General features: G+C 26.9%; 3 protein-coding genes across 11 annotated transcripts in view; 2 read left to right on the forward strand and 1 right to left on the reverse strand.

Moving 5' to 3' along the window:
* The window catches only part of LOC132930474 (obscurin), a 59,000-nt gene extending 50,989 nt beyond the window's left edge, over positions 1-8,011 (forward strand). For all 9 annotated transcript variants that reach the window (XM_060996374.1, XM_060996365.1, XM_060996366.1 and 6 more), the window contains 15 exons: positions 24-457; positions 1,396-1,534; positions 1,608-2,068; positions 2,135-2,501; positions 2,593-2,894; positions 2,973-3,128; positions 3,192-3,337; positions 3,694-3,855; positions 3,927-4,107; positions 4,188-4,355; positions 4,815-4,935; positions 5,950-6,130; positions 6,226-6,451; positions 6,587-6,692; positions 7,722-8,011. In XM_060996374.1, coding sequence (XP_060852357.1) covers positions 24-457; positions 1,396-1,534; positions 1,608-2,068; positions 2,135-2,501; positions 2,593-2,894; positions 2,973-3,128; positions 3,192-3,337; positions 3,694-3,855; positions 3,927-4,107; positions 4,188-4,355; positions 4,815-4,935; positions 5,950-6,130; positions 6,226-6,451; positions 6,587-6,692; positions 7,722-7,859 — 3,288 coding nt within the window. In that variant the 3' untranslated portion in view covers positions 7,860-8,011. The remainder of the gene's footprint in view (positions 1-23; positions 458-1,395; positions 1,535-1,607; positions 2,069-2,134; positions 2,502-2,592; positions 2,895-2,972; positions 3,129-3,191; positions 3,338-3,693; positions 3,856-3,926; positions 4,108-4,187; positions 4,356-4,814; positions 4,936-5,949; positions 6,131-6,225; positions 6,452-6,586; positions 6,693-7,721) is intronic.
* A 701-nt stretch (positions 8,012-8,712) lies between these two features.
* Positions 8,713-10,736, reverse strand: LOC132930476 (NADH dehydrogenase [ubiquinone] 1 beta subcomplex subunit 3). Its single transcript, XM_060996376.1, has 3 exons — positions 10,580-10,736; positions 10,389-10,518; positions 8,713-9,172 (listed from the first exon to the last, which is right to left on the reverse strand). The coding sequence occupies exons 2-3, from the start codon at positions 10,514-10,516 to the stop codon at positions 8,974-8,976; spliced, it is 327 nt and encodes a 108-aa protein (XP_060852359.1). The 5' UTR covers positions 10,517-10,518; positions 10,580-10,736; the 3' UTR covers positions 8,713-8,973.
* A 127-nt stretch (positions 10,737-10,863) lies between these two features.
* LOC132930475 (uncharacterized) lies at positions 10,864-14,823 on the forward strand. Its single transcript, XM_060996375.1, has 6 exons — positions 10,864-11,123; positions 13,032-13,098; positions 13,166-13,341; positions 13,440-13,601; positions 13,675-13,829; positions 13,900-14,823. Exons 1-6 carry the CDS (start codon positions 11,087-11,089, stop codon positions 13,990-13,992), a joined length of 690 nt encoding a protein of 229 aa, XP_060852358.1. The 5' UTR covers positions 10,864-11,086; the 3' UTR covers positions 13,993-14,823.
* Positions 14,824-15,423: the final 600 nt, after the last annotated feature.

The raw sequence follows: 15,423 nt of genomic DNA on the forward strand, positions 1-15,423 counted from the left end.
CTTATTTTGTTTTAAACTAATAGATTGAACAAGTAGAACCAGATGTTTGTATTCTACGTATCGAAGATGTTATCATGAAAGATGAGGGACTGTATAGTATAAGTGCTCGTAATTTAGCTGGATCAATATCTACTTCAGTGGCTATACATGTTGAGGACCGAGAATCTGATTATTCATATAACGGTAAAACTGACATAAAATGGAAGAAAAAAGATTTTTCAGATTTATATGATATTGGAGACGAGTTGGGACGCGGTACGCAAGGTGTTGTGTACCACGCAGTAGAAAGGTCAACGGGTAGAAATTACGCTGCTAAGGTTATGCATGCGAAAGGAGATAATTTGACGAAACTAATGGATAATGAACTAAAAATAATGACTGACTTGAGCAATAGACGAATTATTCGTATTCATGATGCATTACAGACTTCCAGAACATATACTCTTATTACAGAACTGTATCCTTTAATACAATGTATATGCATTTGTACTATTGATATTTTATTTATTTTTTTATTAATATTTATAAAGTATGGTACGAATGTACGATTGTAATAGGTACACTAATACATACAACGAATTTTTAGGAAACAGAAATGTTCTATATTTTTATTATTTTTTTTTCAGAAAAAAAGATATAATAAATATATTTATATTAATGTGAAATTTAAAATTTAAAATTAATTAACATTTTCCGCGATTAATGCGCTCCGTCAAAAAAATAAAATATACTTTTACTTTAATTTGTTTATCGATAAAATGATTAATTTAATTCTCTAAAATCATTTTTTTTTCTAAAAATGAAAACATAAATTATTTGTTTAAAAATAATCATTATTGATGAAATACAACAAAAAATGTGTCCATTAATAAAGTTGAAACTTATTACTTATATTTTAAACGAATAATTAAATATTTTGTCTTACAACCACCATCGTCAAAAGAATGGTTTATTATGTTTATAAAAACATTCTAAAACTACAACTACCTAATTGAATATTCAGTTTTTTTTTTTTTTTTATTATTATTCATCATCAACTATTGTAATCTCTATAATATTAGCTATAGACGCTATGATATTATATATAGATATATTTTATTTAGTCTGATGTAGTGATTCGGTTTCAATCATTACAGTTGTGTTCATTATAGTTTAACTTATTATTGAACTGAGTTCTCCAAAAATGTATTAACATATCTAAATTCTCACTAATTTATTTACGATACTAGATTACAAAAATACACAGTAGCCATGAAACTAATTATTCTATCTTAATTGAATATTTATTAATTCAATATATTCAAGTATAAACCTTTGTATCTCCCTCATTAGTACTATGTTATTTTATACAAGACTGTTATAAAACATTGATAATTTCCTTAACTCAAAACAAAGTGCTGGAGGTGGTGAACTTTTGGATATTCTAACCAAACATTCTTTCCTCACAGAATATGATATAGCTTTATACATAATTCAACTATTAAAGGCTTTAAAGCACATGCACGATTTTGAAATTGCCCATTTGGGATTGACAGTGAGTACTTAGCACGCAGATTATGAACACATTTAACTATTTATAATTATTTATTATTATATTAAACTTTTAGCCTGGAGATTTACTGATATCTCACCCAGGAGGCGATACATTAAAGCTATGTGATTTTGGACTCAGCAGAAAAATCAACAGAAGAAAATTGGAACCAGTTTATTATGGTATGCCCGAGTTTATTTCTCCGGAAATAGCTAAGGGAGAAGGCGTTGACCTTTCATCCGATATGTGGTCAGTCGGAGTGATAACTCATTTACTTTTAACTGGGATGTCATTATTCCGTTGTGTAAATGACGCTGATACTTTGGATAGAGTTAAAAGTGGTTCCTATACACTTAGTACAAAAATTAGCGATTTAGCTAGAGACTTTATCTCAAAACTATTAATAATCAACCCTAATGATCGTTTGGATGTTATAAGTGCTTTACAACATCCCTGGTTACAATTTGGCGAAGATATACCCGCAGGAACTAGTCAAATAAACACAGATTCTCTTCGAAATTATTACAATAACTTGAAGTATGATTTTTTTTTAATTTCAAATTTAATTTTTTATCACTTTATAAAATGTATTTCTATTTTCAGGGATTGGTATAGTAATGCATCTTGTAGAAATTGGTATAGATGCCATCCTTTATCTTCTGCGTACACTCATCCATCAAAAATGATTTATCCACCTGGCTTTACTTGCACTCCTAGTCCTACTCCAGAACCAGAACCAAAGCCACAAAAGAAACATTTGCCGTCATGGAAAGATAAACTTCCATCCAAAGAACCAATAGATACAGAAATAGGAATAATTAAATCAGAGAGTCACTATCAATATGGCCCCGATACATATTTGTTACAACTAAGAGACACAAATTTCCCAGTGCGTTTAAGGGAATATATGAAAGTTGCCGGTAAAAGCTTAACACATAGAGGAGGAAGCGATTCACATTTAGACTGGGAGGTAATTGAAGTTTTAAAATAATTATAATGTATTTTAAATGGTAAATCTTGAATAACGTTTTCAAATCATATCCAAAATATTATCATTTCAGGCTCCAGTTATACGCGAAAGAAGAAAATTTACAGATATCATGGATGAAGAAATTGAAGATGAACAAAAAGCAAGAATCAGCAAATATGGTGCTGACATATACACATTGAGAAGACTTAAACAAGAAATAGGCTCTAGACCAACTGCTCATGTAGAAGCAGAAGCAATTTTAGAATCAAGAATTGATGGACAACCGCCATTCTTTAGAGAAAAACCACAAAAATTACCAGTTGAACCAGATAAGCCTGCTGATCTTATGTGTTTAGCTGTGGGAGTACCAAAACCATTAGTCCAGTGGTTCAAGTTAGTATTCATTGTTTATATTGAACATATCATAGGTAAATTCAATCTATTTCATTAATAACTATTAATATTTTATAGAAATGATATAGTTTTAACTGAAAGTCATAGAATAAAAATGTTAGAAGACAATGATGGAAGATCTATCCTCAGACTAGATCCAGCTACTGAGTTAGATCTAGGTATTTATAAGGTTGTGGCTAGAAATAAATTTGGACAAACAACGGCAAGAGCTCGGTAAATTGAGTTATTTTATTAATTTTTGATATATATTTATACTTATATTAAAATCTTTAAAAGGCTCGTTTTAGCACATGAACCTGGACCTATGGAAGCCCCAATAGTAAAAGAATATTCTGATACTGAAATTTTATTACGGTGGGATCATCCAAAACATGATGGAAATGCTCCAATATTATGTTATCAATTAGAAGTACGAGAAAATGGTAAGTTATAAAGTTAAACGAAATGCATTGTACTTGTATATACAAATAATGAACTAATTTTTTTATTGAAATACTGTGATAATTTATAGTAATCTATGTATAAAAAAAACTTAAATAAACTTTTTACAATTGATTAGTAAATTAACTACAATATCAAATTATTACCTTAGAAGTCATGGATATAGGGTTACATATTATTGGGTATTATTGGATTTTTTTGTATATACATAACTAGGTACAGGAATATCAAGTAACTTTACAAAAAAAAGAGAAAACCTATATATATATATTACAATTATGAATTAAACTATTTAAATAATTCAATCGTATTCCGTAAAATAATTTTTTTGTTATAGAAAGCGAATGGGAATTGGTGGCTAAAAATATTGATCACGAATTTTGGTTAATGCAAAACCTTCGACCTTATACAAATTATGAATTCAGATTGGCAGCAATGAACCATATTGCTTGGGGTCCAACTGGACCATCTTCACCAATAGTTCGAACACATTTCCCTGGTAAGATTTTTACATAATTAATATAATCAAATATAACTTTAAAATCCAATAAACTTAATGATTCTAAATAGATGCTCAAAAATTGGAAGTTCCATCGGCGATGTTAAATCTTCAAATAATAACTGAAAGTGGACGAGAAATAATTGGTGATGAGCCTCGCAATAATTTAGATTATTCACTTGAGTATAAACCAATAGATTGGGCTGAGCAGCCTCCTATTGAAAAATATCGTTTTATTTCTGAAATTGCAAGGTAAGATAAATTCAACTCGTGATTACTAGTTATTACTTATTTATAATTAAATATTAATTATTTTTCACTTCTTATGAAAGAGGACGATTTTCCGTTATACTTAAAGGAATCAATACATCAAATGATTCAATTGTAGTAGCAAAATTATTGGAGATTACACCCGACACTGAATCACGAGTTACACACGAGTTTAATGTTCTTAAATCATTAAAACATGAACGAATAGCATATCTCCTTGAGGCTTTTAAGTAAGCAATATCATACTACCACTATAATTAAAAGTATTTTAAAAGTACAATATTTATAGTAATATTGTAATGAATAATGAATACATGAATAAAATTAATCAATGTATAAAAACAATTTATTAAATTCATAAATCTATTTAAACATAATTTATAATGCCTACCTACGACTTGCCTAAATCAACTTATTTTTATACCTACATAAAATTATAATTACAACTATTGAAAAATAAAAACAAGTGTCAAATACTTTTATCATAAAAAAACATTATATTTTGATTTAAATTTCGTAAAGTTCAATTACTTATGTAAATATATACTGCATAGTACAAACATAAATAGCACTTTGTAATACCTACATGGTTTTATTGTGCTTACACGTGTATTTGTTAGTTGTTACCATATACTTACGATTACTATCATTAAGTACCTTTTAGTTTTAATATTTTTATTTAATATTAGGCTAGAAAATGCACCTGTAGCTGTTTTCATTCAAGAAAAATTACAAGGAGCAGATATACTGACTTACTTATCAACAAAAGAGAATTATTCGGAACAAACTGTTGCTACAATCGTCACTCAAGTAATAATTTAAATTTTTCGTGGGTTGAGAAAATTAAAAGGAACAGAAAAAAAACAAACAATATTCCGGGAATTTTAAATGGGTCAAGTTTCGAGACCTCGAGTAGTCGAGTATTATTTTAAATATAACTTCCTTATAGATTATCATAAAATTATGCTTTAATTTTTATATAAATTGATTGTTCTTATTCTTGTACTTTTTTTACGAACCTATGATATAAAATAACATTCCAAACATTCGTTGCGCCCATATTTTGGCTAAAACTATCCTATAATATACAGTGCCTGTCTGCCCACCTGGCTACCCGGCAATCGCCGGGGGCCCTTCGATATTTTTCAATATTAGGGGCCCATAGCCAATCGTAAATGTAATAAAAAATATGTATGTGCTTAAAATTCTAATTGGGTACAACTCTAACAAATATGTAAACATTGAACATAGATACATGGTAATTATTGTGGTCTGGTGATAAGGAAAAAAACGCAGTATTTAGCTTACTACTCTACGGGATAAAAAAAAATCTATACTGACAAAGGCGTTGAAAAAAAACGACCTAATTTTATTAATTATGTAGGTATAAAATAGCTTTAATATTTTATTAAATGACAGTTACATTTTTTTTCGTTTAAGTTAAAATTAAGTTTGTAGAGGGCCCATTCGAAATTAGTTAACCAAGGGCCCAGGTCAAGAGCCAGACCGACAATGCCTATATATATAATATATACTATATATTATTATAATCCTATATTATATTATATAGGTTTATAAATTAACATTACAATTAAATTGAAATTAATAATAATATTTTATACTTGGATCTAGCGAGTAGGTCCTAAAAAGAAAATAGGTTCTTAATTACCTACTAACTGTTACACTATAGTATAATGGTAACCCTAAACCCATATCTGTGAATACGTTTTAACAAGGTTGTTGGGTATTTTTAGACACTAAAACCAGTATAATTTAACCATTTTAACCCGACACGACCAATTTATATTTGTACATAATTTTTAGGTATTAGACGGATTGCAATACTTACACTGGCGAGGCTATGCCCATTTGGATCTGCAACCGGACAACATAGTGATGGCTTCCGTGCGTACCATACACATTAAACTAATCGACTTTGGATGCGCACAGAAAGTCAGTAAGCTAGGAGCAGTTGTAGGGGCAAACAGCGTCTTGGAGTTCACAGGTAAATACCGAATTTGACCGATTGTTGACCACTAACCATTGTATTTCTATTTTTTAATCGCTCGTTCGTGTTTATTAATCTTTCGAAATCTGCAGCACCTGAAATTTTGTGCGACGAACCTGCTTACCCGTACTCCGATATCTGGTCGCTTGGAGTGATTGCATACACATTGCTTTCTGGCATGTCGCCGTTCCGAGGATCTAACGATACGGAAACCAGGCAGAACATCACATTCGTTCGATATAGGTTTGAATATCTATACAAGGACTTATCACAGGAAGCCACTAGATTTTTAATGTTATTATTTAAAAGAACGCCGACGTAAGTAGAGTTTATTAAATAAATAGTTAAAGAAATAAAATGTTATTAATATCTTTTCTTGCAAAAAATAGACACAGTTCATGTACTCAAACTTCTTTTTCTATCTCTTACTTTGATTAATTTGTTATTTTTTAGGAAACGGCCATCAGCAGAAGAATGCCATGAACATAGATGGTTGTTACCCACAGAATATATGATTAAGAAAAGAGAAAAGACCATGTTTAATTCTTACAAATTACAGGTAAATATTTCAAGTTTTAACTGTAAAATAGATACTATAAATGTGTCATTTGTGATTCACCTAAATTTATACATTTTAGTTACCTACCTACTAAATTAAAAATCTCCATTAAAATTCTAAATTTATATTTGTTATAATATAAATAACATAAATAATAAAATGTAATTGGTAAGTTGGCTAATTGCATAAATAGTCAAAAGTCTAAATGGAAAATATAATTTACAAACAGTTAAACTACAAATTTACTGATTATTATTAAATATATTTAAATACTTATATAACTGTAGATGTGTATTATATGAATATAAATTCAAGAAACAAATTCTTAGGCGAAAACCATATTTGATTTTTTTAAATTGTTTAAAATTAAATTTAATTAAAAAGTTTTAAATGCTATATTTATCAATTGATAGGTATTAGATATCTACTTGTAAACTGCATTTTGGACTTGTCAGAATTTAATATTAATTCTTAATAGTTAGTTATTCCTATAGTGATGATAGTGATGATATATATAAACATTTTCTTTTACTTATATAGTAAATACCTATTTTCATTAGTCATTGAACGTAATAGAATCCATCAATAATAATTTAGATTAAAATAACTTAATGTTGGTGGACCATGCATGATGAGATGTGCTGATTTGTTTACACTTATTTTCTACCTAACAATAAGGAACAGACTACCATTATAGTATTATTCTAATACTATACTTCATTCGGGTTTAGAAGCGACCCGGGCTTTTACACATGGGCGTTGTATCGTTCTGTATTTATATTACTGGTGGATAATTAAGTTGGAGAAATAGTGTATGAAACAAAAACTGTTGGGTTGCTTCTAAATGAGAATAGAATATAAATAGTATGTAAGTTGTAAGTAAATTATTAATGTTTTACTAAACACTAGTGACCAATGACAACTACAAAATCCAGTGTAATAAAAAATCTGTTTGTGTGTTGTGTCTATTATAATTAATTAAATATTATTGAATTAGTTTGTTATATAATTAATGATTATTCAATTTAGCACTTTGCCAAAGAGTATCATGAAAACAGGACCAAATTTGCAACTTCATCACAAAAATTGTTGGGAGCCTTGGGAACGAGGCAAATTGGACTTGGTCGATCAAATAGCGTAGTTGATGAACTGCTTATTTTCAAATAATTGTAGCAGAAACGACAACTTCGCCAATTTAATATAAAGTTAATTTTAAATGTTATTATATGAGAAACATTACAATGTTATTATATTATATTATAAACAATGTAATTATACATGTTTTATTGATTAAATTATTGTTAATTTAAAATGAATAAGCTTATAGATATTTATTTCTCAAGTATTAGTGCATATCACCAATGTGCAATACCAAACTACATAACTCATGTATAGATATTAAAATCAATAGGTTTTTAGATATTTTATTCATACACCTAAAATCAACTCAACAATTATTAAATTTTAAGTGTCAATTAATACTCACTAAAAAAAAAATTATTGCATTTTGTTGAACTTTTTGGTGAATTTAAATATAGGCATTCTAAATATCTATTATTATTTACTATTATCATTTTTAAACATTATACAGGTGAGTCGTGGTAATTCAAAAAATTTAACAACTCAAATTTTTTTAATTCCCCTAGTAATTTCCTTTCAACTTTCGATTTATTGAGACTCGACTGTAGATATTTACTATTTTTTAATTAAACTACAATCAAATTTTAATTATTAAATAGGAACCTACATTTTAATTTAATTATCTAATTCTGAATTACAATATTTATTAAAATTTCTATATAATATTAAAATATTGTGTTATCTATAAGCAATGCATATTTAAATAATTTAATGAAAAGAGTGAAAACTATAAATTAAAGGGTGCCAACTCATCTCTAAAAATAATTAACTATTTAGTTGGAACAGAACTCATTTTTATAAATAAGTTAATTAAAGAAATAAGAAAAAAACAATGATCATATTAAGTTATAACATCTAGAGATAGCACAAACAAAAACCATGCTGTCATTTTTTTTCTATATTACTACCATTTTTAAAATAATATAGTTGAAACACAAAGTTTATGCTGTTCACATTTGAATTATACATGATAATTAAATTTATCCTTGTATTTTATAAAATATATTTTTATAAATGGTTTTTTTGTAATACAAACAAATTATACTAAAACTAAAGATCATAGCACTGCAATTTTATAAATTTTAATAATTTCTCTGGACACGTCATTGGAGTCCTTTGATTTCAGTACTGTAATCTTAAATTAAACACTGGATGATGGAAAGTAAGGCTTTCTGTGATGATGAACTGGTGGATAAAAATGTTCATAGGTTTTTTCCACAGCAATAATAGAGGCTGCTAATCCAAAGGCAATTGTAAGCCCACGTTTACCACGGAACCAACATTTGAAATATTGTTGATAACGACTACCACTACTTGGAGGATATCTCCAAACTTCATTCCTATAGTCCAACATAATGACATTAGTTATACATTATATTAAAACAGTTATTTGAGTAAACTTGCAAATAATCATCTGTCGACATTATTTAATGATTTTTTTTTAACAATACTATACATTTTTATTTTACAATTTAATTTATAAAAATTGCAAACATAAATTGTTCGAAAGTTACTTCATTGTATACAGTGCATGCCTCGAATTAAAGTAAACATTCATGATTAGTTGTTTCCAGTATTTAATTTTCATTTAATAGATTACATACATGTGTAATTTTTTTTTTTAAATTGTAAATAAAAATGTATAGTATTGTTAAAAAAAAAAAAAGAAATTTAGAATTTTATTTTCTGAAAATACATATTTTTATAATAAATTATGTATTTTGATAATGTGTAACAATAAAATAAAATAATAATTCATAAAAAGTAAATAACTTATTACTTTAATAATAAATGTATCATGGTTTTTAGAACAAATAAATACATATAACTAAAAAAAATAATCAAACTTAATGCATTTTTTTTTATATTTTACCAATTTTGAGTTTAGAATACAGTTGATTGATCAAGATTATTTAAAAAAAATTGATTAACTCAAAAATGATATTCAAAATATAGGGGTTACTATTAAAAAAAAAGTTGTGTTGTGCATGCGCAAAATACATGGATTAAAAATACTGTAGGTCATAGGAATTTATGATCCATTAATCTAGTTTAACGTCCCACAAACAGAATTGAAAAATATTTAAAGGGTAATATAGTATATATATATAATATATAATAAGTAATAGGTAGTGATAGTGTCCTGTTTCCACGGGCACACGGTATATTATGTGTGTGTGTGTGTGTGTGTGTGTGTGTGTGTGTAGCCGTGTAAGTAAATTAGATACAATAAAAAATTATTAACTTTTTAATAAATGTATTCTTAATTTTACTTAAATATAAGTTTTAAATTTATTAGAAAATAAAGTGGCTTATCAATAAAAAAAAATTAGGTGGACAATCCCAGAATTAGTACATCAATTATTAGGTTGACCAACAATTTGAATACACATATCTATACCTATATACTATAAAATATATAAGTACAATGTAAAGAAGTAATACCCCCATATTTTTATCTAAATAACTAGATATGTGTTTATATATCTAATAGGTAATATACTAATATACCTATGTAAAACGAAAACTATTTATTAAAATTAAAAGCAACTTTACCTTAGCCACGGATCTTTGAGACCTTCGGTAGCAAGAATATTCTTCACCTTCACAAGTTCCGGCACATTATCAACTTTATATATTCTGTAATCCGGTATTTGGATTTCAGGTTCGTGATGGCCACCCATCGCTTCAAAAATATATTTATTTTTATTATTAAATTGTATACAAATTAACAGAGGAATACTTACTGCTTAAAGTATATAAGGATCTATATTATTATTTTAATATGAATAATAAATTATTAAGAAGTAGAGACGTGAACGAATTAAGCAATAAGCTGAATAAGCATTGAAGGATAACTAAAAAAGTTATTAAATAAAATTCGAGCGATCTGATAATAGAAACAGCTGATCATTTTCAAAGAAGACATAATAGCATAATAATGGTAACTATGATAATTGTCTAATACAGTGGTAATATTTTGTGATATTGTAGGTATATTTATTATGTTTAAACCATAGAGTAATAGTATAAACAAAATTCTTATCTAAGGCGTGAACCAAAACCAACGCTCATGACGCTTAAACAATAAAAATTTTTTTTAAACAATGTTTAATTAATTTTAACTTTTAATTCCTATGTTAATATAGTTTTTGTTTTTTATTTTTCTACGTTATTTTTATTGAATATTAAAACTGTTGATATTTAACACCGTACACCATTAATAATCTAAGTATTTTAAATCAGTCATTACCATGAGTTCTGACAAAATTGACTATCCAAAAGCATCCAGTAAGTTCTTCATCATATTAGTACCATAGTATTTTAACCATATAATCGTACCTGATAAATTAGTAAGTTCGAGAATCAGATTTTATTACACAAATATTATGGTTTAACACCAAACTTTGTAAAGACATATAAACTGAGGTGTTCTATTTAGTTTAGGGCTAGTTTTATTTTATCTTGGTTTGGTTATTTCATTTCAAATAAAAATAAATGGATCAAAATTCATGTCGAATGTCTTCCCACAAATTGTTTTCTGATGTCCCACTAGCTAATCATCTATCCGTATTGGCCTTTTTTGATATATATTTATTAATACTGTTATTTTAACTTTACAGAATTTATGTGTCTTAGTATTCAGTGATGACAAATATTTCATTGTATTATTTTGATACATGATAGACTAGATTTATCTCTTAATATTTATTGTATCAAAACCCTATTGATTTTTACAAATTGCTCTAATAATATCTGATATGATTATGCTATACCTAGTTTCACTTTTAAGTTTCATGCTATTCCTCTACACATCCCTAAGTCTCACTAATGATGAAAATTGATCATTTTATTGTTACATGTGCAAACTATTTTATACCTGCTTTGTTCCCCTATTTCTCCTACACAAAATATAATACTAGTTTTTATTCTATTTAACTTTGTTTGTTACTTGTCACAACTTATAATTTTATAACTCATATGTTATTATTATTAAAATAAAATAAAATTTCCAGTTTAAATTGTTTGTTGGTTTAGTAACCAATAACCAATTGCAACATTATTAAAGAGTTTAATAAGCTAATTTATTCCAAGATAGTAACTTTAATACAAACAATATCTAACTACATTGGTTAAGTATTCAAATAATCAAGTAATGTGCACACTGCGCATATAAAAAAAAATATAAAAATTATTTTTGTTTCACATTCTACATTATTCCTACATCTGACTCAGTCAGATATCTTGGACTTAACTTGGATAAGCGCCTCACTTGGAATAGCCATATCCGTATAAAAAGACTTGCCTTAAACGCCCGTCTTCGCAGACTACGAACGCTACTCACAAATAACAAACACTCCAGTTTAAAAATTAAAGTTCTTATGTACAAAACATTACTCAAACCTCTATGGACTTATGATCTCCAACTATGGGGTACAGCAAAAGCGTCCAATACAAATAAAATTCAGCAATTTTAAAATATTGCTCTTCGAAAAATTACAAATGCCCCACCCTTTGTTTCGAATTACACTATACAAAATGACCTGTCAATTAAAACTGTGACAGAAGAAGCTATACGTTTCTACAAAATCTTTCATGCCCGGCTGCAAACACACCAAAACCCACTCATTAAAAACCTATCTATCCAAACATTATCTGGCAACCCCAGACGTCGATTAAAAAGGAGATGGTGCCGCGATTTGCTAGGGAACTAATATCAAATATCAAAAAAAAAAGTGTGTGGCTTCTTACTCACGTACTCATGTATTATTGTAACCCTTATCAAATATGCTAATAAAAAAAAAAAAAAACATTCTATAACATATAAAAAAAAGTAACTAAATTCAATTTATAAAACAACCATGTAAAATTTATTAATAAGAGTAATACAAATAAATATATAAACAAATTAGATAATAGCATGAAAAGAAGTCTCCCATTGTATGATGAATTACTGTGCTATTGAGTAAAGTACTTACCATTTATTACAACTTATTGCTACCTTTTTTCTTCCCATATTTAATGTTGGTTGGATTTGATTCAATGGTTTTTATTATTATGAGTGTATTGTTCTATCATATTTTAAGCCTTAAATGATAGAATGATAAAATTCAAGATAATAAATAATGTTTAATAAAATATGTACATATCCTATTATTATTATTTTAAAACTAAAATGTAAATGTTATACTATTCCAGAACTAATTAGTGATGCTGGTGTTATCATTTACATTGGAGGATTTCTTTTAATCATTGCATTTATAAGGTAGTTAAAAAAAATATTTCAACCTTATAAGTTTACTCATTTAAAAATAAAAAATGTATATTTATAGCCCTTATTGGTTGGAATCATATGATGAAGCATTCATAAATTTTAAGCACATGGGCTTATGGACATATTGTTTTGACCACTTCCGATACCCTCATTATCAATTTGAAAAGCTCTTTGATGGCTGCAATACAGTTTTTAGTGAAGAATATTACGTTATTCGAGAATGGCTATTACCAGGTTAGTAATAATTGATATTAAATCATAGTTCAAGTACAATTATGTACATTTTTTTTTTGCGGTTAAATATTTATGATTTACAATGTTTGTTTTAAAAGGATGGCTATTGTTTTTGGAACTTTGTATGACTTTAGCAATATTGTTATCACTTGGAACATTAGCAATAATTGCTGCTGTTATAACAAGATATCCACAACGTCTTGTTCTTAAATATGAGTACATGCTATCAGCTGCATGTTTCTTAGCGGCTGCATCTTCTAGTTTGTTGAAAATATTTATTATGTCTCATGAATCTTATGATTTTATTATAATATAAATTCTTATTTTTTTCAGCTATATTGATATTTTTTACTGTAATCATATTTCCATTCAACTGTTGGAGACGTGATTGGCTCATGTATCCTATGTATAATCACCTGTCATGGTCATTTTATATTGCTATTATATCAGGTTTTGTGCATGCATACGGTTCATGGTATTTGTTTAAGGTTTGTTGAATATTTATTTATTTATTTATTTATTGAATCACTACAGACCAACATTTTTATATTTTTTCAGGATGCACGAATTGCTTATGATCAAAGAAGAGAGAGTAAAAATTTAGTAATGCAAATGTATCCTCCTCATGAACGTAACTTTTATGATCAATAAAACTTTTAACCATTTATTTTCTTAAGTTATTTTAAATATAAACGAATCCGTCCACTAGAAATATAACGATCTGTCCATTAATATTAATTGTATAATTTTGTATTTAATGATCTACAGTAAATTTTCTATTATAATCAAAATTCATCTCATCTGAAGAAGTATTATAATAAATAAGTTAATATTTTGTGTATTATTATTTTATTTTATTTTTTTTTTTTTTTTACTTAGAGAATAATGTACCAAATGTGTAGTCTACGTCTTACTTACTTTGCATAATATAACAAATGTTTTGTTCAAAAGAATCCAGTTTACTATATTATTTTTTAATGCAATTTAATTAATTTAAAGGTAAGAATAATATCTAGGGGTTCTGATCATGAATTTTGGTATGTTATACATTAGATATGTTAAGATGGAGACAACACATTGGGGTACAATGTCCATGAAAAAAATTAATTATAAATACATTTTTTTGTTTTAAAATAATTGATTCTTTTTTAAGCTTTTTTGTTTAGTACACTGTGTTATGTTGAATACTAACAAGAACTTAAATACATTACATTGGTTCATGTTATTTACTTATATACATTGCACTAACCATCAATATTTTTAAGCCGTGACTGTTACACAATAAATATAATTATTTAATATTAATGTAAACAATTAGTATTAAATAACAGAAGTATATGTTAATTTTATTTTTATACTATTTACTATTTAGCTCATGGTATTAACATACTTGATCTAATAGATATTATCTATTTATTTATCATAATACCATACACTATTTATATGTTAAAATTGTATTTTAATAAAGTAAATTTATTTTCAGTTTTTGTATAATATATTGTTTCTGAGTTAAAATGTTGAGTAAAGCAAATTTTCTGGTTGTAAAAGTAAAATGCACTAACTAGTAACTTACACTTTACATTTTCTACTATAGCTAGTTTTTGAATTTCTATTTTCTGAACTTCAAGTAAGTACTCCAGCTATAAGAAGAAAATTATCAGGTATCAAGTATTTTTAATCAATTACAGTTTTTTTTTATTTATTTAATGTTTAAAAATATATGTTCTACTACTTCTACATTACATGTTTAGGTATTCTTATTGTACACCACTCATAATGCAGTGTTGTATTAGTTACTAATACAATAAATGTTTTTTGAAAAATTAGGCAAAATGTGGATTCTTGATATTTGTCGAAAATCCAATAATGGTGTTATAAAATCTAGTTGTTTTGCGGTAAAAAAATTATAGCAGACATTACATGCAATTACTAAAAGAAAAATTTAATTTGAAGCTGATATTCATACTGATGAATAGTTTGTATGAAATCATTGAATAAAAAAAGCTGCATCTGTAAGACTGAACCATTCTAAAGATAGTAGTATTTTTTTAATTATACATGCATCACACTCAATGAATTAGT

The sequence above is a fragment of the Rhopalosiphum padi genome, chromosome 4, assembly GCF_020882245.1.
Source record: "Rhopalosiphum padi isolate XX-2018 chromosome 4, ASM2088224v1, whole genome shotgun sequence".
Lineage (NCBI taxonomy): Eukaryota > Metazoa > Arthropoda > Insecta > Hemiptera > Aphididae > Rhopalosiphum > Rhopalosiphum padi.